Source organism: Osmia bicornis, unplaced genomic scaffold (genome assembly GCF_907164935.1).
Source record: "Osmia bicornis bicornis unplaced genomic scaffold, iOsmBic2.1, whole genome shotgun sequence".
NCBI lineage: Eukaryota > Metazoa > Arthropoda > Insecta > Hymenoptera > Megachilidae > Osmia > Osmia bicornis.
Genome location: NW_025791135.1, coordinates 537,451 through 561,672, shown reverse-complemented (window position 1 = coordinate 561,672; position 24,222 = coordinate 537,451). Strand labels below are relative to the sequence as shown.

Genomic DNA, 24,222 nt, shown 5'->3' with positions numbered 1-24,222 from the left:
GGTACCATTCTTCAGCTTGGTGGAGGCGGATGGCCGCTCTCCAAGCCGTTGCCATCACTGTTAGATGGGGTGGCTTGATATCGAACAGCGCACCCATTGCCAAAGTGGGCGTGGTGGGGAGTGCACCTGTTATCCCCAGCAGCACTATTCTGTATATTTTTTCTATAGCCCTTTTGTGTGCTCCCCTCTTCATGGAGGTCCACCACACAATCGAGGCGTATGTTATGATAGGTTCAAGGATGGCCTGGTATATCCACCTGACCACCCTTGGTTTGAGTCCCCATGTAAGGCCAAACATTCTGCGGCAGGCCCAGTAGGTGCTGATTGCTTTCTGGGTCTGCCTGTTCACATGGTTCTTCCAGTTGAGTTTTTTGTCTAGTATTACCCCTAGATATTTAACCTCATCTGTGAGTTGTAGTTGCGTCCCAATAAGGTGAGGAGCCTTAAAATAAAAGCGTCTTCTCCTTGTAAATAGGACCAGCTCTGTTTTGCTCGGGTTAACCGAGAGCGAGTGTGATTGACACCAAGATTCTACGAGTATGATAGCCTTTTGTAATCTCCTCGCTAGGTCCAACGGGTGTCTGCCTCTGACCGTGATAGAAAGATCGTCGGCGTAGCCCTGAACCTCAAAGCCTTCCTTGGCGAGTATACGTATGAGTTCGTCAACCACGAGGGTCCACAGCAGGGGGACAGGACTCGTCCCTGCGGGCAGCCCCTCGCGACGTCAGCCCTCACCGTCTCCTCTCCCAGGCTTGCTATGGCTGTTCTGTTCGTCAGCATGTTGTGGACCCATCTTACGACGGAGTCCTTAATATTATACCTCCTCGCGGCTTCCTTAATGGCATCATGGGGTGTGTTTTCAAACGCCCCCTCGATGTCGAGGAAAATGCAGAGGGCAGATTCACCGTTCGACAGTGCGCCTTCAATAAAACCTACTAGTTTATGAAGTGCCGTCTCGGTGGATTTGCCGTTTTGATAGGCGTGTTGAGAGGGATGTAGCGGTTTCTTGGCCAAAACCTCGTCTCTGATGTACCTATCAACCAGCCTCTCCAGCGTTTTAAGCATGAAAGAGGTGAGGCTGATAGGTCTGTATGACTTAAAAAGGTCGTAATTGTCCCTCCCTGGTTTAGGGATGAACACTACCTTGGAGTGTCTCCAGGCTTTGGGTACATAACCCTTTGCTAGGCAGGATTTGAAGATCTGGCCCAGGCGCCTGTACAGGTCCTCACCGCCCTCCTGAAGGAGTGCCGGGAAGATCCCGTCAGTGCCAGGGCTCTTGAATCTTTTGAAGGAGCCGATGGCCCACTTCACCCTGTCTGTGTTTATCACCTTCTCCGCTGTTTCCCAGTTCGCTGGAGCGGGGTCGGTGCGCGCCGTATCGCTACGACGACGCCCCCGGCCCTCCGCTATTGAGCCTGGGAAATGTGTCTGGATGAGGTATTCTAACGTTTCCTTGTGGTTGTTCGTCAGGCTTCCGTCCGGGAGTCTGAGACGATCCAACCCCGGTGAGGGGCCTGTTGAGAAGACCCTCCTTAACCTGGCAACTACTGGTAGAGCTTCGGTTTCTTTGCAGAAGGTCTTCCAGGCTGACCTCTTGCTGGTTCTTATTAGCTTTTTGTAAGCTTGCTGGGACCTTTTATAGCTGTCCCAGGCTGGCTTCGTAATTGCCTTCATGGCTTTGTTCAGTAGTATGCAGGTGTCCTTTTTGGCTTGATCCAATTTCTTGTTCCACCAGGGGACCCTTTTGCTACTGCTTCCAATTTTGACAGGGTAGGCATCCTCGTAGGCTTGAGTAACGGCGGAGCTTAAGTGCTTCACCGCTTGCTCAATTTCGCCCACGGTCCTGGGACGCTGACAGTGCCCCTTAAGCCTCCCTTCCAGGCCCTCTCTGTAGAATGCCCAGTTGGTGGCCTTTGGGTTCCTGTATGCTTCTCCAGTACCGCCTTCCCTGTCGCCCGTTAAGTTGAACGTGATTAGGCGGTGTTTGACAACCTGTGCCACCTTTATGGAGCCCAGGGTCAGGTCGATTACCTCCTGTCTACGGGAGGTGACGAAGATGGGGGCGGAGCCTTTGTTAAGGATCTCCAGACCCGTGGTGGCGAGGTACTCTAGCAGTGCTGTGCCTCTGCCATTGGTATTGGTACTGCCCCATACGGTGTGGTGCGAGTTAGCATCGCATCCGATCACCAGGTGCAGACCCTTGTTTGCGCAGTGGTCTATCAGGGCTCTGAGTTCCCTCGTAGGTGGAGGGTCCTCTGAGTCATACGGGAGGTACGCCGAGCAGATCACTAGCTCATACGTATTCCCGCCAAGGTTAAGTTTGACCTTAACCGCTGAAAGATCGGATGTGCAGAATTCATTTAGTTTCAGGGCCGTTATCTCCTTCTTGACGAAGATGCAGGCCCAGGGCCTTGTAGATGTGGCATCGTAGTAGAGTGAGCCGCATCTCATATCGAGCCCTCCTACGCGTTCCTTGGAAATGCAAGGTTCTTGTATGAGGGCTATATCTGTCTGCCTTGTCGCAAGACGGTGATGGAGGATGTCCGTTGCCGCCTTGCAATGTGGCAGATTAATCTGCGAGAACCTGGTGCCGTCTGACACCCTGTTGCTGTCAGCACTGGTCCGGTCTCGCTTGGTGTTCGCGGCTGTCTTGTGTTCCCCAGAGGGGCCCATAAGATTTACCTTTGAGGGGGGCCCCTTCCGGAGCCTCTCCCTCTCTTGTCTCTAGTGCTGGTCTTCAGGGAGTGGGGAAGGGTGCGTTGAACGCCCCTTTGCACTCCCATCAGACCAGTCCTTTTTGTGGCTTCTGCCAGGGTTGGCCTTCCCCTCACCGTCCCCGTCCTGGGTATGTATCTACCCGGCGGGGCGGTTGGGCCGATTTGTCTCGTCCTCTGCGAGGGTCCGGCTTCCTTGTTTATTTCTTCTACCTCGAGTGGTGGATCGGTTGCGGTGGGGGTAGGAGGGGTACCTAGGGATATCTCCTGCGACTCCGCAGGTTCCCATTCCTCTCCTCCCATTTCTTGTTCTGTACTGCCCTCGGTGGCCGGGGCTGTTGCCACCGGATCCGTTCCGGGGCCTACTTTTGGTTGTTTCGGGTCCTCCGTGGTCCCCGCAGGTCCTTCTCTGAAGAGGGCTCTGCGCATTCCTACGTGGACCTCGATACCCTGCCTTTTTATGAGGCTATGTGAGGCCGGGTCGATTCCCAGTACCAAGGTAACCGAGTTCGGCCCCTCTCTCCTGGTCCAGACCCTCCAGAGCCCGGTGCGGAGGCCTGGGTTTTGACCCTCTATGAGCCTCATTATAGCCTCCGTTTTTGTCGGAGGGCCGGGGATGACTGTCAGCATCCTCCTCAATTTTGGTAGCCGCTGACTATCAATGACCTGGAGGTTTGCTCCCTCCCAGGGCTTGACTGCGGCGATGGTGGACTTTAGCCACTCTGTTGAGCCTGCATCCGCGCAGGTGACCAGCAGAATGCCCCCGCCGAACCGGCATTCGTCGAAACGCGGCATGGTGTCCCCTTTGGGGGTCCCATACAGCGCCTCCACAATCGCCCGCTCGACTTTGGAGCCCTGCTCTTCCGTGAGTGTCGCCTCTGGGTAGTTGGCCGGCACTATGGCCAGCCTCGTTTCCGTCGTCAACGCTTCCTTGTAGCTAACCGGCGACGGGAATACCTTCTGTCGCCGCTTCGCTAGAGGTTGGGTGTTCGGGGATATGGACGGCCGGGACCTCTTGAGCCCCTTACCATCCACTCCTCCTTGGCCTACCTTCGACGTTCCCGCAGTGGGTTGCCCGATTACCGAGCCTCCCTTCGCGGTCGCCGTCGTTGGGCCTTCCCCGCCTCATGTCTTTTGTCTGTGGGGACAGTCCCGCCAGAGTTCCTTTCGAGAGCTATACGTTCTCTACGGGCCCTCTTCCTGGCTGCCCCACAGCGTTTCATCTTCCTCCATGCTTCTGGGTCCAGATTAGGGATTTCTCCCTGCACGTCCCCGGTTGCTTCGGAGGCGAGCTCTTCGTTGAGCGTGAGCGAATCCAGGGCTGGTAAGGCTATGCCTTCGCCCGCCGCTGGCGCGCTCATCATAAGGTCGCTCGCTAGCGGTGCCGCGGGGGTGGTTCCCAAGATTGAGCCCCTTAACCCTACCGTTGCACCGTTACCGGGCGCGTGTATGTTGGAGTCCGTCTGCGTTGCCGTTGCGTCTCCGTCTATTTGTTTTTGTATTATTGTTGTTTCTTTATTTTCCATTTAAGTCCCACGAGTAGTCGGGAAATAAAGGTCCACCCCTGCAGAGCCCGCTTACAGGGGTAAGGCTAGATACAATGGGGGGCGCCTGGTACCCCAAGGGCATCGTTCGAGACACCATTACCCTGGGGCTATCCAGCTCTCGGCACGATAGCTTATACCTTAGCTTGGGGAGCTGGTCCGCGACGGGGCTTTAGCTCTCCGCCGAGGGTTTTTAGGCCCTCAGGGGTCCCTTATGGCACCCGCTGGCCAGGGCACTCCGTGGACGCTCCTTTCCCGTGTCCCGGTCGCCTGAGGGGAGCCGTTCTACGGTACACGGGGTCCACTTCACGCACCCGGTCGTCCTTCTATCCGCCACCCGGAGACGCGCTCGGTTGGGGCTCAGCCTGGCTCGACCGGTGGTCGACCTGGTTCCCCGCGCCTCTTTCGGGGGTTGGGGCACTCCGAGCATGTAAGTATTTACATACATATATGCCACTTTGAAAAATTACAATTGTACAGAGTCGCGAAAAAAATAATTATTATTATAATAATAATAAATTTCATTTTTATAAATAAGTAATAATAAATTTTCTATATCCCATTCGACGTAACGTATCTCCACTTATCTATACCACATTTAGAGTTATTCATAACACAAATTTATGCAAAATGTAAAATATATTGTATGTAGACTAATTTACATATCAGCTGAAAATTTCATCGACATGGATTCATGTAGATATGACGCTAATACTAATAAATACGTAGTAATATTATTGTACCTTGTAGCACCCGTCAAAATGTCGTGAAATTGTTATCTGTGATTAGGTAAAACTCATATTTCTTCATTAGGTACAGAAATTGATTAAATCTAAAACAAAGGTTATTCCCACTGACGAAAGGGAAGCATAAATACTCGGGTTGATGACATGTGTATGGGTTGGTACTAATTTATGTGCTTATAAAAGATATACATTTTTTATCCATAAGATAGAAAATCAGTGTGTGATATTAATAGTTTTAAGTTTGTAGATTGAAATCTATTATTTCTGATGGTAGTACAAATCGTAACAAAGATCTTTCCTTTAAACATTTATTCTATCTCAAGGAATTAACATAGTTAAGGCAAATGTATTTTTATCGTATAATAATATATTTTACGATATGGTTACGATATATAACGTGAGTATGATTTAGAAATTTTATTCCACTTCATAAAGCTCTAATTTTCTAATGATATTTTCACTTTCCTCGTGGATGTGTTTTTTGGTTATGGCAATTTCTAATAGATCCTTTATAAGTATATATACTTAATACCGTGGTTTTGACCCGGTTATCAGGGAATTCTAGAATTTTATGTACTTAATAGTACTTGTGTCAGATGGAAATTGAGAACGAAAAAAAGAAATTCAGATAAGTATTTTTTGTCAATAAAAATTAGATATAGGAATGAGCACGATACTGTGTGACCTCTTTAATTCATTTTTTACAGATGATTTAATCAGTGTCGAACGCAGTTATTTACTTTAAGATTATATAGACACAAAACTATTGTATGGAAATTATGTCATGATCATTCACTATGTAATGTAACGTGGTGACACCCGTGCCCCCCCGTTACAATCGCTGCGCTTCTCCCACCTCAAATCCCACCTAGAAATGACCCTTAACCCTTCTATCACCTCACCCCCTTTTTCCCGCCCGCCGGTGTCAGGCCGATGGAGGCGACGGACAAGAGACAACAGGGATCACCCGCAAGAAGGAGCTACGAGGCCGGCGACAGACCTCCCACCCTCCAGGAGAGGAAAAGCAACGCGGGACTTCGGAAAAAGAGACGAAGCGGCCCAGCAGCTGAGACAAACGTCTACCCGGAGCCATCTGTCGCCGAGCCCGAAGACCTCAGTCCACCCGCCACGGCCGGAGATCCGCCGGCCCCATCGAACCCGAACACCGGCAGATCGACAATCGATAACCAATCTATTCCGTTGCCAGAAAAGGCCCCCTTCCTATTCCCCATCCCCTCCCCAAAAATCATCCCGCGACGGACCCGTCGTCGCGACAGCGACGACGAGCCGTCATTGAGCCTTAGGCTATCTAATTAAGCGAAAGTAGAGATTTTTGGCGAATATCGAGAGTAGCGATTTGCGAAGTGCGAGAGAGTGTGAAGCGTTTTGGTGAGCCCTTACTACTATTATAATTTGTAAAAGAGTGAGTTCGGCAACGGCACCCTTCGATATCGGAATTTCGCGCCCGCGTATCGCGCCGGTTATCCGTCGTTATGTTTTGCGAACCCTTTTGTCCAGCCCCTGTTACTCCCGTCTACAAAATCCTCCTACGCGTAACGTGTGCGAACTTCCAGAGAACCTTCCCTACCCTGAGATCTCTCCTAGCCCTCGACAATCCTCCTTGCGTTCTCCCCCGCGATATTGTAAGGACGTAAGTGCCTCGAGTCCCATCCCCTGTAACGACCCCCATTCTGTCCCTTTGTCCAAATTTTGATTGCCACCGCGAGTGGCTGGCGCCCAACGTGTATACGAAACTAGTGTGAAGAGAATATAGAGTGAACCCCCGAAAGGGTCACAGTAAGTATTCACTAAATATACAATACAAATAAACTATTTTAATTCAACCATTGTCAGATTTTTTCTGTTATAAGGAAATGTATCAACAATAAATAACCAGAAACTGTTTGTTCTTAACGCTACATACTGAATTTAGTACGGTATTGATCATTTTTCTCTATACGTTGGCTGCTAAAATGGCTGCTTTACATAGAATGTAAAAACTGCTTTTGGTATAATGAATTGAAACAAACGCTGAATTTTCAGACCAAGATATGTTTTATTCGTTAGTTTATTTGAAAAATTGGTAATAATTTAGAAATACGGACCACCCTCCGATGAACTTGACCTTGACATATGTTGTCAAGGTCACCCTCCTGAGTGACCTTCAGAAGGTTTTAGCCGTCGCTCGTGTTTTATTAAAAAGATATTAACCAATAAAGTTTCGAAAATATAGCAGTTATTTTGAGTATTAAAACGTATAAACGACTAACGTATTTCCATGCAAAGCGAAGTCTACTCCACCCCTTTTACATTCCTCACTAATTGTGTGCAGATTCGTAAGTTATCTTTGAATATCATTCTTACTGTTGTTGATATTTCTTACAAATTTCAAACTGTACTCTTCGAAAGTGAGCCGTTGAATATCCTCCTTACTGTTGTTGATATTTCTTATAAATTTCAATTATACGCTTCGAGAATGAGCCAGTATAACTTGTTCAACTATCAAAAAATGAAATTTTACGAATTTCTCGCATTAACAACAAATTTTAATGAATTGTTGAAGTACTTATGCACGAAAAATGATATTCGCGGAAAAGTGAAGTGTCCGCGTTGCAATAATGTTGTAGAATTGACAGGTGATCAGTCATTAATTATACATTGTACACAACATTATTATAAACAAGTGAAAGGACGCAAGCGCAGGAGAGTAATTGGTAATTTTAAAATAAGCGCTTTAACCGGGACATGGTTTGCGCAAAGCGTGAACCAGAATTTGTTTCTCTGTAAATCAAAGGTTTTTTGTTTATTTACCTATGTACATTGAATTATTTACACTATTGTAACATCCAGCAGGAAGAGGAGTAAATAAGGAGAAGTTCAATAATTAATATTTATTAAAATATTTATTCATTTTTTCGTTTTTTTTTTATAATTACAAACATGTAACAGTTCATTTTGTACTACATTGATTTAAATAATTATATTTGTAATTAACAACTAAACAGAATCTTATATTTATTAATATTTACGTTTAACAAAAATTTTATATACTTCAGAATATACGTCGATAATTCTACCGCGTCGATAATTCTACCGCGTCGATAAAAGATCGACACAGCGCGCGAAATAAATAGAGAGAGATAGCAATAGCGAATAGAAAGAGATAGGAACAAGCGCAGAGTAGAAAGAGACGGCAATAGCGCGTAGACAGAGATAGCGATACGCACGGAGTCACGTACGCACCGGTCAAAGTCCGAACACTTCCGGTATCGAAAACACAGGTAGAAAAAACTGCTACGTCAGCAGTTCTCCGGTATAAATACGAGCGTGCCGCGCAAAGAATTTTCACTTCGATTCTGATCGTAGTCCGAGACGGGTCTATGATACGATTTATATAGAATTCAGTAATCTTAGACTCTTTTGTCGGCAAAGCGGCAAAGGTACCGCGTCTGACCCGGGGCGCTCAACTATCGGTTCGCAGCGGTTCTCCTACGTGTCAGGTTCGCACCCAAGCTTAACGAGCGAGCGAAAGCCGAAGCTCCTTGGATGCGGCCTATCAGTACACTGGCTCTAGAGCGACGATACCGTTTTGCAGAGTTCGCTACCAAGCTCAACGAGCGAGCGAAAGCAGAAGCTCCTTGGATGCGGCCTGTTCATTGACGGCTAAGTTGCCCAGAAACCGAACTGCGGCCGAACGAGCCAACTCCTACAGCGTCGGAACGGATCTTGGCCAATTTCCCGACAATTCTTTCGAATCATTTATATTATATTAAATTATATTAAATTATATTAAATTATAAATTCAAGTTTTATAATCGTATCTAGAACCGCATTTACTAATCAATTTATTTACTCTGTATTTTTATTTTAGGTTGAATTATTTTTGTAATAATCTAATTTTCTTTTATTGTATTCCAATTTAGGCACAAACACGATTGTTAGTTTCTTTGTATTTTTCAATCCAGGGCGTACTCATTGTACACTACTAATATTATTATTTTCTTTTTGTATTTTAACACAGGGCGCAACATTTGTTAATTAACTACATTAATTCAATTCAATATTTAATTACTTCAATTCATTATTTAAATTCAATATTTAATCACGTTATTTAATTACGTTCAATATTCTTTAATATTACTTACCTTCTTTTTTTTATTTTATTTTTATATTATACACAAGACACCACATTTAATTTCTTGAATAAACTCACATATTATCATTTTGAGAAAGGAAGCTAGCGTTGGATTTTACTCCTTTACCGCGTGCCATCCGAACCTATAATCCCTTCTTATAATTAATATATATAAATACGAGTCGCCTTCTCATAGGGAACCGCTCCCCCTACGCGTCGGTGCAGTAGCGTGCTCGCGTATAATTCCGGGACGTTACACTATATACATCCTCACCTGTAAATCAAAGAAACGACAATTAAAGTTCCTTAATTTACCCCTTTCTCTCTTTGCTCTGTTAAGCTCTTTATAATCGTTTTATTTTTGTCTATTCTGCCTAATTGTTGCACGTGTGCTCTCTCTTCCGTCCCTCTACTATCTATCCCTTTCCATAGATAGATATTGCTGATCGGCTATTGTTCTATCGTCGCACTCGCGCGAAACCCGGGAGATTCGAATAAAGGGAGTACACTTTCTTTACATCTCCCCCTCGCCGAGGGTGAAAATTCTCAATTATACATATGTCCATTCTTCTTCAATCATGAGTGCTCCTTCAGCTCTTCTTCATCGGTGTCTTCTTCGTCTGCTGAAGTTGGTATTAGTTTGCTTATGTGAAAGAGACCCGTGTCGGATTTTCTTCTCCCCGTTTCCAATTTATAAATCGTGTTTGATATTTTTTCAACTATTTCAAATGGTCCGATCCTCAATTTGTCCATTTTTCTCCTGTTTAGTTTATTTCCATTTTCCACATAAGCTTTATCTCCAATGTTAAATGTATATTCTTTTCTGTTTTTGTCAAATAGCTTTTTATTGTAGTCATGAGATTTGATTGTCTTTTCTAGCGCTTATTTGTTGTCTCTCTCCCAGCTATCTTTGTTATTTATTTCTTTTAACTCATCTGGCCGAATACTTACATCTGTGCCATCTAGTAAGTACTCTGGTGCGAAGCCTGTAACTGAGTGCTCTGTGGCATTATATATTTTTACGCATTCTTGCGCTATTGTTGTCCAGGCTTTTTTATTGTTTTTTTCATTAATTTTACATCTTATTTTGTTTACTATGGTCTGATTCAGTCTTTCATTTAATCCATTGGAGAAGGGCGCATTTACGGCAGTGAATATTATTTTTATTCCCTTCTCTTTCAAAAACTCTTTAAATTCTTTTGAATTAATGCCTGGGTATTGATCTGTGAGAATCATATTTATGCGGTCTGTCTCTAGTACCTTCTTAGTTAGTTTTATGAAGTCACTTGTACTTTGTGTCTTGGAGGTTGTGATGAAGGCGCATCTTGTGAAATGATCTACTAATAGGTGTAAATATATCTTGGTCGATCTAGATCCTCCAAAGCCGCCGATGGTGTCTATTGACACTATTTCAAATGGTTTTGATGCCGGACCCAAATGTGACATTAAACCGAATTTCCTTTGACCCCTTGATTTATTTTCTATACACAGTTTACAATTCTTACATATTTCTATTATATTTTTTGTTAAGTTCTTTGCTGTGTACACCGGGCCAATTTTTTTTATCATTTGTCTGCTACCTATATGACACCAATCTTTGTGCGCTTGGTTTATAATCCTTTTACTAAATTATTCTGATAATATGATTTTTTCTCCCTTTTTCGTTCTTTTGTAGTATATTCCATTTTCCTCTTTCAGGCTTTGTCTTTTTCTCTTTATTTCTTTATTTTTTTCTTGATCCGATGTTATCTCATCTAATTTTATTAGGTTTACTATTTTTAACAGATCCTCTTTGTTTTCTTCCGGATCTAAGACTGGGTTCCTGCTTAAACAATCACCTCCCAGATTCTCTTTTCCTGGTACATATTTTATTTTAAAATCGTACTGTGATAAGTAGTATGTTAAATCACCTAGTTCTTCGTTCGTTCGTGTTTTTATATTCATATTTTCCAGGGGTTTATGATCTGAGTACACTGTGAATTGCTTGCCCATAAGCCAGTGCTGCCAGTATTTTACTGCTTCTTTTATTGCCAAGCATTCTAAATAGATAGCTTTTTTCCTCTTTTGCACTTCGTTTAATTTTTTGAGAAATATGCTACCGGCTTATCTTTACCATCTGATTGTGTCTGCTTTAGGATTGCCCCAATACCTTCTATCGATGCATCTGTGTATATTACTATAGGAAGTTCTTGGTCAAATATTTCTAAGACTGGTTGTGAACATAGCAGTTCCTTTATTTTATTGAATGCGATTTCGCATTTCTCCGTCCATATGAATTTTTCATTTTTTCTTAGTAGTTTGTGTAGTACTGCTTCGAAATAAGCAAGTGGCTCGGGACCGAACAGTTGCTTATTTCGAAGCAGGATGCTATTCGGCTTGACTTTGTTCTCGAAACGGAACGATAGAGAACGCGAGAAACGAGTGAGAGATCCGAGGTAGCGACAAATCATAAAGTGATCGGCCGAGCATGGATGTTATTTTTTGAACAAGGATAGAATATAGCATGCCCTCTCATTCTCGCACTATGCTTCATTTCGAAGCAAATATACCAGACTGAGAAAGCATTATATATATTCCATCCTTCTTTTACTAACCACTGTCACTGCTCAGTCAAGCGTAAGATTTATAACCCTAAACATCGGCTTCGCGCTTTCATGGTCCTCTCACTCATTTCTCGTACCTCTCACTTTGCGGGCGACTTCAAACAAAGAAGAGGGGATAGCGAGTTGCTTATTTTATTATGCAGAGACTACTTGCTTATTTCGAAGCATTACTGTACCACTCCTCCCGCGTGTGAAAAGACGAACAGGAGAGGAGAGGGAAATTACAACAATGAAAAGAACGAGAAAAGAAAACAGAAGGTACATGACAAGCAGCAGGTAAAGAATAAGACATTATCGATAGGTTTCTGGAACGTCGCAGGTCTGTACAATAAAGATAAGTAATTTTGCGAACACGTGGAGACATACGATTTTGTAGGACTAACTGAAACTTGGGTAGACGAGAAAAAATGGAATGGGTTCCAGAACAGGTTGCCGAACAGTTTCAACTGGAAATGTCAACTGGCAAAAAAAGAGAAGAACAAAGGTTGAGCGAGCGGAGGCATCATAACGGGAGTGAAGAAAAGGATAACAGAAAGAGATACACAGGAGGAAAATTCGGACATATAAGAAAGGAAGATTGAGATACAAGGTAACATATGGAGAATAATCACGGTATACAGCAGAGATATGAAATAGACGAGAGAGAATATAGAAGATGCAATCGGAGGTATGAAAGAAGAAAGACTTATAATCGGCGGGGATTTCAATGCAAGAATAGGTTTAGAAGGATCATTTAGCAATGAGGATAGGAAGGACAAAGAAACGAGAAAATCGAGAGATAAGATAAAAAACATAGAAGGAACCAGGCTAATAGAAATGGTAGAAGACAACGGATAGGAAATTATGAACGGTAATTTTGAAGGAGACGAAGAAGGTGAATATACTTTCATCGGGGGCAAAGGAAACACAGTAATCGATTATGTATTAGTAGACCCAGCAATTAAAGAAGATATCAGCAGTTTCAGGATAGAAGAGAGGATAGAGTCAGATCATTAACCGCTGAAATTAGAAATTTATGGAGAAACCAGCGTAGAGAAGCAAGAAGAAGAGATATGGAAGGAGAGACGGCTTTGGACGGAGGAAGGAAAGAGACATTACCAGGAGGAAGTGGAACAAATTGAATTCGAAAAGGAGGATTCAAACGAAATGATGGAAGAAATGGTACATAAGATCAACCAGGGTACAAGAAATGGTGGGATAAAGAATGTATAGAGAGAAAAAGGGAAATGAGAAAAGAGCTGAGAAAATGGAGAAGAGGGAAAGGGAAAAAGGTGACATACATTCAGAAAAGGAGAGAATTCAAGAAACTCTGCGAGAAGAAGAAGGACCAACAACAGAAGATAGAAGAGGACGAAATAGAACAAATTAAAAACACAAATGGAATATGGAAATATATCAGACGGGAAAGGAAAAAAAGAATAGGAACAACAAACAAAGTAAGCATACAGGGCTGGAGAAGATATTTCATGGAATTATTAGAAGGAAAAGAACAAAAGGATCAAGAAGAAGAGAGATTAGAGGATACAGAGGAACAACAGGATACAAATGAAATTATAACGGAGCAAGAAGTGATGAGGCAAATTAAGAAATTGAAAAAAAGGAAAGCAGCAGGGGAAGACGGCCTAGAAAACGAGGTCTGGATACATGGAGGAAGAAAGGTACTCACCAGAATCACAACACTGATAAACAAAGTATGGAAGGGAGAAGGAATGCCAAGGAGATGGAAAGTAGGTATAATTAGCCCTATATTTAAGAAGGGAGATAGGGATGATGTAAAGAATTACAGAGGGATAACGCTACTAAATACGGCATACAAGATATACGCGATGATTCTGGAGAACAGATTAAGTGCAGAACTAGAGGAAAAGAAAATCATACCAGAGACGCAAGCAGGCTTCAGAAAAGGAAGAAGCACAATGGACAACATTTTATTCTGATTTTTATCTCTGTGGTAAACAGAGAAATCAAAGAAAAGGGAGAAAACCTATATGCTTTCTTCGCAGATCTAACAGCGGCTTTCGATAAAGTAAACAGAGAAAAACTGAGCAAGGTTATGGAGGAAAAAGGAATAAGTAATCATACCAGAGACGCAAGCAGGCTTCAGAAAAGGAACAAGCACAATGGACAACATTTTTGTTCTGATTTTTATCTCCGTGGTAAACAGAGAAATCAAAGAAAAGGGAGAAAACCTATATGCTTTCTTCGCAGATCTAACAGCGGCTTTCGATAAAGTAAACAGAGAAAAACTGAGCAAGGTTATGGAGGAAAAAGGAATAAGTAACACTCTAAGAACGAGAATTAACGAAATTTACAAAGAAACAGAGAATAGGATAAGAGTTAATGGGAAAGTATCTGAAAAGTTTTGGACAACGAAAGGATTAACCCTTTCGCTACGAGCGGTGACTATGGTTACCCAACGCCTGACGCTCGCCACGTACGAATGGTGACTATAGTCACCCAACGCCTGACGCTCGCTACGTACGAGCGGTGACTATAGTCACCCAATGCCTGACGCTTGCTACATTAGGATTTTCGTGCGTTTGCACGAACACTCTACATATATGTTGTATCCATGGCAACCCATTGCCATTATTTGGCATTTGTTTTGCATTCTTAGATTTGTAACTGGCAATATGCAGCGGTATTGAACGTACAGCGGGCGATTTCAGTTCTTCCGCAAGTGCACACCCGTGTCGCGATGGCCCGTACCGCGGGAGTAGTGCGCCGTAGAATCTGTCCGTAGCGAAAGGGTTAAGGCAAGGATGCCCACTAAGCCCTACCCTATTCTCGTTATACACGGCGGACCTTGAAGAAAAATTGACAGAAGGAGAAGCAGGAGGAATGGTGGTCGGAAAAGAGAAGTTTTGATTACTGTCGTACGCAGATGACATCGTACTATTAGCAACATATCCGCAGGACTTAAAGGGAATGATAAACAGAATGAAAAGATACTTTGAAAGAAGAGAGTTAATGCTAAACGCTGGAAAGTCGAAGATAATAATTTTCAAGAAAGGGAGAAGTCAGAAGAAAAAGGAGATATGGAAGTGGGGAGAAGAAGAATTAGAAGAAGTAAAAGACTTCAAATACCTAGGGTATCACTTCCAGAAAAATGGAAGAACGGAGATGCACTGGAGAGAAACAGCGAAAAAGGCGATGATAGTGATGAAGCAGACATGGGGAATTGGAGAAAGGAGATTCAAAAACAACTTTGAAAGAAGGATGAAGATCTACAGAAGCTTGGTGAAAAGCGTTATGATGTATGCAGCAGAGATATGGGGATGGAGCGAATCGGAGAGACTTGAAAAACTACATACAAAGTACATAAAATGGCTATTAGGATTGGACTTCAATACACCAACATATATAGTAATGGATGAAACAAAGGAGGACAAAATAAGAATAGAAGCAGGCAGGAGAGCAATGAGATACGAAGAAATAAAATAATTTTTAACAAAAAAAACATCCGACTTCGAAATGCACTAAACAGTATAAAATAATTTCTATTTCATTTATACCAATATTCCATAGCTATTAATAATATCTACTTAATCGTTAAATAGGATACCAAATACATTTCAAAGTTTTCGGAGGCGGCGCAAAATTAAAAACTTTTCCTCTACTAGGAAGATTCTAACTCCGGCGTCGGCAACCTATGATAAATCACCCATTTGATAGTTTCAAGTACACTCAGTCCCATCGAAGCTGGGACCGAAAGCTGGCACATTCAAGCCGCGGCGGCGTTAGCGCGCCAACTTTACTGCGACAACTTCGATGGGACTGAGTGTACACAATATTCAACGGGAATCAACAAACCCATTGCGAATTAACTATACTGCAGTTCACGAGTGACCGCACTTACCTAGCGCAGCTAGTGACCTACTGAAGTCTAGGGAGATTTTTAATAGTGCGTGTGATTCCCCTTTACAGCGTGCTTCTTGCTATGCGTTCACATCATTTTTTTTTGCGACAAATAATAGAAATTTCATTGTATCGTGATACTTTACAATATCATCACCGGTTATCAGTTATCGTACGTCATATATTTCTGCCCACCATTTATATGTTCGCAAAGTATAATAAGAAGCAAGCTGTAGAGGGGAATAACACACGTTATTAAAAATCTCTCTAGACCTAGTGAGCGGCGCGAGTTAAGTATGATCTCTTGTGAACTGCAGTATAGTGCATGTACATCAGGAGTGCTGCCAATTTCTCATATAATCGTTACAATTACAAATGTTTTCAGCCGGACCTATAATTTTTCTCTTACGACTTATTAATTACCAAGTTTGCCATACCGTAATCAAATCGTTATTGGCAGCATCGTTTGTTCGGGTATTTTTAATTTTGCGCCGCCTTCGAAAACTTTGAAATATATTTAGTATCCTATTTAATGATTAAGTAGATTGTATTAATAGCTGTGGAATACAGATATAAATGAAATAGAAATTATTTTATACTTTTTAGTGCATTTCGAAGTCGGATGTTTTTTTTGTTAAAAATTATTTTATTTCACACTTTTTAGTGGAACGAGCAGTATTCGAAGTTTACTTGCAGGGACAAGTTTGAAAAATCGCGATCGGTATATTCCTTGGAGGGTAACCCTAAAGAATAGGCTTTTTATTATAATAACAATAGTTATTAACAATAAGAAGTTACATAAATTTTGGGAAATGGAATCATCGTGGAATGATCTACGAAATGTGAAAACTTTCATCGCAATCGGTGCATTCCTTGAACCTGTAACGTTTTGTCTTTTGCTACTTATGCGAAGGAGAAGATAACGCGAGTAGTACGAGCGTACGATTTCCCCTACGCGTCTCAAGGAGTGGTTCGCGTTCGCTGCGCGTTCGCGAAGGCAGAAGGAACAGTGAAGTCAGTAACGAGACGTAGTTTTGCGGTGTAACAAAATATTGATTTATTCAATAAAGATAGTGACTGGAGTATGGCAAAAGAGCCTATCACAGAATGGTAGAAGCACCGCAAATATTGTGGCAGTTTACGCGTTAACAATCAACGGAACGCAATTCTCATCTAATAGATGTTCAATAGACGCGCTTATTATAAAAATATAATAATATATATAACGGACTTGACTAGATTGAGTGTCAATAATTCGTACCAAGCACGCAGATCGGATTTGCACGAATTGGAAATGATATGCAAAAATGGTATCGCAAAAGAAAATATTTCAACCAGTCGAGCGACTTCAACGCGACTCAAAAAACTCAGTCTTCATTTTTACGGAAAAATGACTGGTTGAATAACGCATTTTAAGAGAATATAAGAAAATATACGAAAAAGAATAACGCAAAAGATCAGAACGCAAAATCGTGACTCTGCTCGGAATGCGAAAAGTAATATACACACGACGGTTACAAAATTTCGTTGGTCGTCTACGATTCAAACGTCTTTCACCAAGAACGAGTTATTGTTCGCTCGATTTGTTTCGGAAACATACGCCGAAATCACGACGCACGAAGGTCGCGTGATCGTGGAGCGCGTAGGCAAAAAGGAACGTTAAAAATTAACCGTGCAGCGAGATATTAGTTTTTACGCGCCTCTTAAATCGCAGAATGGCGAGCCAGTGGATTCCGAGGATGCTTCCGGTCCAGCGAGGTTTTCACCTGCGAACCTCAGATCGACAGGGGCACTGACTTCACGATTTCACTCACAATCAAAGGATGAGAAAGTCGCGCACTAAGTCCCGACCCTCGACTCCTTTGCAGATTGAAATACGTGAATTTAAGAGTATCCGATAACCGTGGATTTGCCGGAATCCGTCAACGTTCTTCTTGTTGTACGAAGCGTACTCAAGGAAGAAATTACGACTGCCAAGAGCGAGATGACGGCCCTCCAAATTGCAATGTAAAATTGCCAGAGCACAAGCAAAACGAGGATGACTCGACTAGGTTTCCCTAGGAATCAACGACATTTCGGATATGCCTGCGTAGAGCGATCTTTCAAGGGTGCTGAGTCCCAAGATAGAAGGCCACTACTAAATGAAAGGGAGATGTCCAAGCTCGGGCTCTAGTCACGACTTGGATCGCAATCTTAAGACGGTTGTCTCTTGGAAGAGAGCCGTAGGCGAAAGCGTCCGTTCTGCTTGTTGTTTGGGACCAGAGTGTCGATCGATGGATCGACACTGAGCTCCTTCGATCCGGCGTTCGAAGGAGGGGATCCGCGCACGCGCTCCACAGTGAAAAATAAATATGGATAGCACATACCATCGCTATAGTTCCGATCTCCCAAGAAAATCTATACTACTTGTACTAGACTATGTAACTGTACGAATGTGCGGTTACAAACCAGAACGTATTTTGCAATAATAAAAACCGTTCGAAATAAAAAAATACGAAATGTTTTTATAACGGGACCAATCGGAAGACATATCCTACAAGACGCAAAAGATTTCATTCCGATTGGTCCATCCATCTCGGAGTAATCGGTGAACAAAGCCAGGAAAAAAAAATATACTGATCGAATTGAGTATCCTCCTCCTTTTCGAAGTCGGATAAAAAGCTGATCAGGTTAAGGAAGCCGGCATCGAAATATCAGACGAACTACTGTCGGTAATGCTGTTAATTTCATTACCAAGTGAATTTGAAAACTTTAGCATTGCCATCGAATCACGAGACGACATTCCAACGATCGATAATCTCAAGGCAAAGCTTAAGGAAGAAGAAGCAAGGCAGAATGAGCGCGATGCGAAATCAAGTGAGAGTGAAAAGAAAGGTGACGCTTTGTACACGAGAGACGACTTCGATCGAAGAAAACATACGCGAGTGTACGCGAAAGATAAGACGAAACCGCGAAAATTTAATGGCAAGTGTTTGAATTGTGGACGATATGGACATAAAAACATTGAATGTAGATCTAAGCCGACGAATAAACGCGAAAATTCGTGCCATATAAGCGAAGCGATGACTGCGATTGCGTGCAATACCGAACCAGTTAAAAAGTCGGGTGCGTGGTGACTAGATAGCGGCGCAACACGTCATATGTGTAACGAAGGCAGCAAATTTGAAAATATAAACAATAACGAACAACTTAAAGTGCATACGGCCGCAGATCACCATGTAGAATCAACCGGTACGGGTAGCGTAAACTTGAATGCAAAAATAAATAGATGTTTGTCGAAATCTGCCAAGTTGGAAAATACTTTGTGTGTACCAGGGTTGCGTAATAATCTTTTGTCAATTTCGCGCGCCACGGACCGCGGTTATACGGTTACATTCGAAAAAGATCGGGCGACGGTTAAGAATAAAAATCATGCAACGGTTTTGACAGCTACAAAGCGAGATCAGCTGTATATTGTAGATGAAAAAAATGAACGCGCAATGCAAACACGCGACAACGCTACTGAAAATTTAATAAGATGGCACGCGAGATATGGGCACATTAATTTTAATGATCTTAAAAAAATGAAACATAAAGAAATGGTTGATGGTATTAATCTTTTAACAGGGTCTGGCGAATTCAATTGTGAAATATGCGCTAAGTGTAAAATTCATGTATTACCGTTCAAAAGATCTGAAAACCGTGAAAAAGGACGCCTTGACTTAATCCATTCAGACATTTGCAGGCCTATGCGTAGTGAATCCTTAGGGGGCGCGAGATATTTTATAACGTTTATCGACGATTATTCGCGATTTACTGAGACGATGATGCTTCGAAATCGGTCGGACGTTTTACGAGCTTTTAAAATTTTTAAGAGGAAAGCTGAAAAGCAAACAGGTCGAAAAATCAAAAAAATCCGCACAGACAACGCAAAAGAGTATCTGTCAAACGAGTTTAAAAATTTTCTTAAAGAAGAAGGAATTATTCATCAGTTAAGCGTTGAATACACACCCGAACAAAATGGCGTAGCGGAACGCGCGAACCGCACATTAGTAGAGATGGCGAGATGTCTCATGACAGAAGCGAATTTACCAAACTCCTTGTGGGCCGAAGCCGTCAATACGGCAACATATTTAAGGAACAGAAGCGCGACTAAGGCACTTGATGGAATAACTCCATATGAAGCTTGGACGCGACAGAAACCGTACGTTGGGTTTCTACGGATCATTGGAAGTAAAGTGATCACATTACGTAAAGGGCCGAACAGAGGAAAATTTCAGCCAAAGGGCGATGAATATATATTAATTGGATACTCAGAAGAATCAAAAGCGTATCGTCTATGGAAGCAAGGTACAAAAAAGGTAATTAAAACCCTAGATGTCAAATTCTTTGAAACACTTACGCAAAATGAAATACCTCAAAGAGACTTATTCATTCTTTCTGATTTAACTGCCGAGGAACGGGACGAAGAAAAGCAAGATTCACGAGAAGAAGATACCGAAAAGGCAGACTTGACTGATCCATCAGACGAAGATGATATTAGTCAAGACCGAGATGAAACACAAACGGAAGCGATAAAGTATGGACGTGGTCGTCCAAGGATTGAAAGAACAGGTCAACGAGGAAGACCGAGAAAGATATACCAGCAAAATAACGTCGAGGTTTTCGATCCTGTATCCGTGTCGAATATTCTATATCGATCAGATCAGGAGGCATGACTGGAAGCCATGAAAGTCGAGTATGAAAATTTATTAAAAAATAAAACGTGGGAATTGGTACCCAGGCCAGAGAGCAAAAAGGTCTTGACAAGTAGGTGGGTGTTCAAAACTAAAATTACTCCAGAAGGAAGAATTGAAAAATACAAGGCGAGATTGGTTGCACGCGGGCACACGCAAAAATTTGGCATTGATTATAATGAAGTCTTTGCTCCGGTAGCTAGACATGAAACTATTCGCACCCTTCTAGCTGCGTCTGTACAAGAAGAAATGCACGTACATCAGATGGACGTCGTCGCAGCGTATATACAAGGTGACTTAACGGAAGAAGTATTTATGGAGCAACCGGAAATGTTTGTCAGTTCAGGACAAGAAGAAAAAGTGTGCAAACTATTAAAACCATTGTACAGTCTAAAACAATCTGGCCGCCAGTGGTACAAGAAATTAGACAACTATATTTTAACCAGCGGAGGAAAACGCACAATCGCTGACCCATGCCTATACGTGTTTGGAACGAGAAAAGACCGCGTAATTCTTATTATTTATGTGGACGATTTAATTTTAGCGTCAAGAAAAATTGAAAAACTTGAAAAAATTAAGCACAAGTTAAAATCCTCGTTTGAAATGAAAGACCTGGGACCAGTGCACGATATATTAGGAATCCACGTTGAACGAGAAGGGAAAACTGGAAAAATTCGACTATCGCAGGAACGTTACATTAAAGAAATAATTGAAAAATTCGGCATGCACGAAGCGAGGGAAGTTGCAACTCCAATTGAATCCAATACAAAAATTACAAAAGAAATGTGCCCTCAGACACCAGAAGAGACACAAGAAATGCAGTATAAACTATACCGAGAGCTAATAGGGGCATTAATTTACCTCGCAAACGCTACGCGCCCGGATATTGCCTTCGCGGCCGCTATGTTAAACCGTTTCTGTGTCAACCCAGGAAAAACATATTGGATCCTCGCAAAACGCGTACTGCGTTATCTTAAGGCAACGTCCAATTATAGCATCACGTACGTAAAGGATGGTGAAAAATTGAAAGCCTATTCCGACTGGGCAGGAGATACAGACGACCGTAGATCGTGCAAGGAAATCTACTAGTATTATCAGGAGATCCAATAAGTTGGAGAAGCATCAAACAGTCTTCGGTCGCTTTATCTACCATGGAAGCGGAGTATGCCGCCCTCGCGCAAGTGTCACGAGAAATTATCTATATTAAAAGACTGTTGAATCATATGAATTTTAATGAACTCGTAAGTGATCCGATTGATGTATTCTGTGATAACCAGAGTGCTATCGAACTGTCAAAGAATGCAGTATTTCACAAAAGAAGTAAACATATTGATATCAGTTTTCACTTTACACGTGAACTAGTAGAAAACAATGAAATAATTATACACTATTTAAATACGGACTCTATGTTAGCCGACATCCTTACTAAAGCGTTAAGTAAAGCGAAACACGAGCGTTGCGTAAAATTGTTAAATTTATGTTAAAAGAAAAGGAAAAAGCCATTGTATTTTTGTCATTCCAGAATACATATCGATAGAGGGGGTGCGAGAGAATGATCTATATGCGTCAATCGATCGCAAGAGTGCGCACCCTTCGTTAATCTTTCCCTTGGCCGTTGCGACCGATCTAACAATAAGTTAGTTAGTCCACGGAATGTCCACGTGCAGTATGCACGTCTTATATATGTACTTTTTCTCAATTATGTATTCTTTCTTTAATTATATTATTCATTTTATCTTTGCATAAATATAGTTCCATAAAGTAAACTGTGTAGTGCTTCAGAAATCCTCACAAAAATGATACCAAACACGATATAATTCGGACCATACTTACCGTGTAGACTCGTTATAAGCAAAACGCTCAGGACCGGACTTTTGCTTATAACGTTCCACTATTGTTTGATGTTTGCCGACTGCTTCGAACGTCTGACATAGAACGGTTTGTTTTCGCTCTGTCCTCTTTTTCATTCAAAGTCGTTTTCTACGTTCGAAACAGTCTGTAAACATCAAACAATAGTGGAACTACACGTTATAAGCAAAAGTCCGGTCCCGAGCGTTTTGCTTATAACGAGTCTATACTGAACTGGTTTCTGGTCGACGCGATATGTGTATAGAAACTGTAGAGACAGGCGATTGCATTCTGACCCATACACCATCATACTTCACTATGACGAACTATGCATAAATATGCGGCAAAGAGAAGACAACGTTTACTGCGAGCTTTTATCGAGAGTTCGTTTTGGTGTTTTTACGGAATAAGATATTGCCACACTACAATCGAGGACAATTCCTTTTCACTCTGAACGTAGTGAAGACAGATTAAATGAATTATGCAATTACGTCCAAAATTGCCGTTTGACGCAATTTGTATATTTTCTACGCGTTACGTGTGTGATGTATTTAATACAGCCATGCTTACAACAATTAACAGCGATGAAGTGAAACTAGTGTCACGCGACACTCTTGATTGTGTTGAATATTTAAAGAAACGTGTGCACAAACTCTTAGATAAATACGAGGAGGATAATTCGCAAACAGCTGGCTTACATAGAATTATCACCCTCAAACTTGGTACCAAGGTGATGTTAAGGCGTAATATAGTTGTTACATTGGGCCTCGTAAACGGTACTATTGGAGAAATTGTTGGATTCTTACGAGCACCGGATAGTGAAGACATCAGCACAGTGCAGTTTCGATTATCAACGGGTACTGTGCATTCGTTACAAAGAATTACTTCCAAGTTTGAAATAATGGATAAAGCTTATGTCCTTCTACATTTGTTTGAGAATCCGCTCAGCCATGATGGCGCTCACGGTCGATCAATTTATCGATCGGGAGTCGACCATCTAGGTAACACGTGAGCAGGGGTCTTCTCGGCGGCTCGCGCGCAACGACGCCATTATTGATCTACGATCAAAGTGAAACACCACGTGCAAATCAACCTTTCGCTCTTTTACAAGTGTTCACGTGCAGATCACCAAAAAAGGATCACGGAAACAGCTCACTGACGAACTCACGAATCCTCAGCGATTGTGCAAGCTACAGGATTCACAGGTATTGTTCATTTACAAGATAATTCATTGAACACGTGAGCCGCCAACCACGTGTCGATCAAGCACGAGATCACGGGCACCATCACAGCAGCGGGCCGAATTAATATAATTAACGGCGCTGAGAAGCTCGCTGATTACAATAGTAAACGCATTGTTCAATTACCACCGACCAGGTGACAGATCAAATCATTAATCTATATGTCTCGACTCAAGTAAGATCATTCTTCACGACGAATCATTGTAATTGTAATTGAAACTCATTCAGACGATTCATTTTCTTACGTGTAAAATTCAAAGCGGATCATTGTATGGTTCACCATCAATTGTCAGATCATCGTGTTCACTACAATTTTACATTTGACTCAAATAAATCAATTTGTGAAATCCGAACCAGCAAGTGTCAATTCTTTCCATCGGCGCAATCCTTCCAGGATTTCCATCAATCCTGAACTACATCAATTTCCAATATCTCTCAGTTATGGAATCACCATTCACAAATGCTAGGGATTAAGCGTAAAGACAGCTGTAGTCGATATAGGTAATAGTATTTTCAGTTGCGGTCAGGCTTACGTGGCTTTATTTCAAGTAACGACTTTAAACAGGTTGCATATAATTAATTTCAATCCGTGCATGGTAAAGGCAAATACATTGGTTATACAAGAATATAACAGACTGAGAAGTATTTATAGGCCAGATTTAGTTGCACTGGAATGTAAGCCGGTACGAAGACAGAAAATTCATGATGTACAATGGACTTCAATTTCCAAAACTCGTCCATTCTTTGTACCAGTGGATACAGATAATACGACAACAATCCATGCAGATGTCTCGGTTAAAGGATTCATTAATGCTGAC

General features: G+C 42.2%; 1 protein-coding gene across 1 annotated transcript; it reads left to right on the top strand.

Annotated features, from left to right (window-relative positions):
* The first annotated feature begins 14,682 nt into the window (after positions 1 to 14,682).
* LOC123988820 lies at positions 14,683 to 15,186 on the top strand. The gene has a single exon (XM_046289569.1). The coding sequence runs from the start codon at positions 14,683 to 14,685 to the stop codon at positions 15,184 to 15,186; it is 504 nt and encodes a 167-aa protein (XP_046145525.1).
* Positions 15,187 to 24,222: the final 9,036 nt, after the last annotated feature.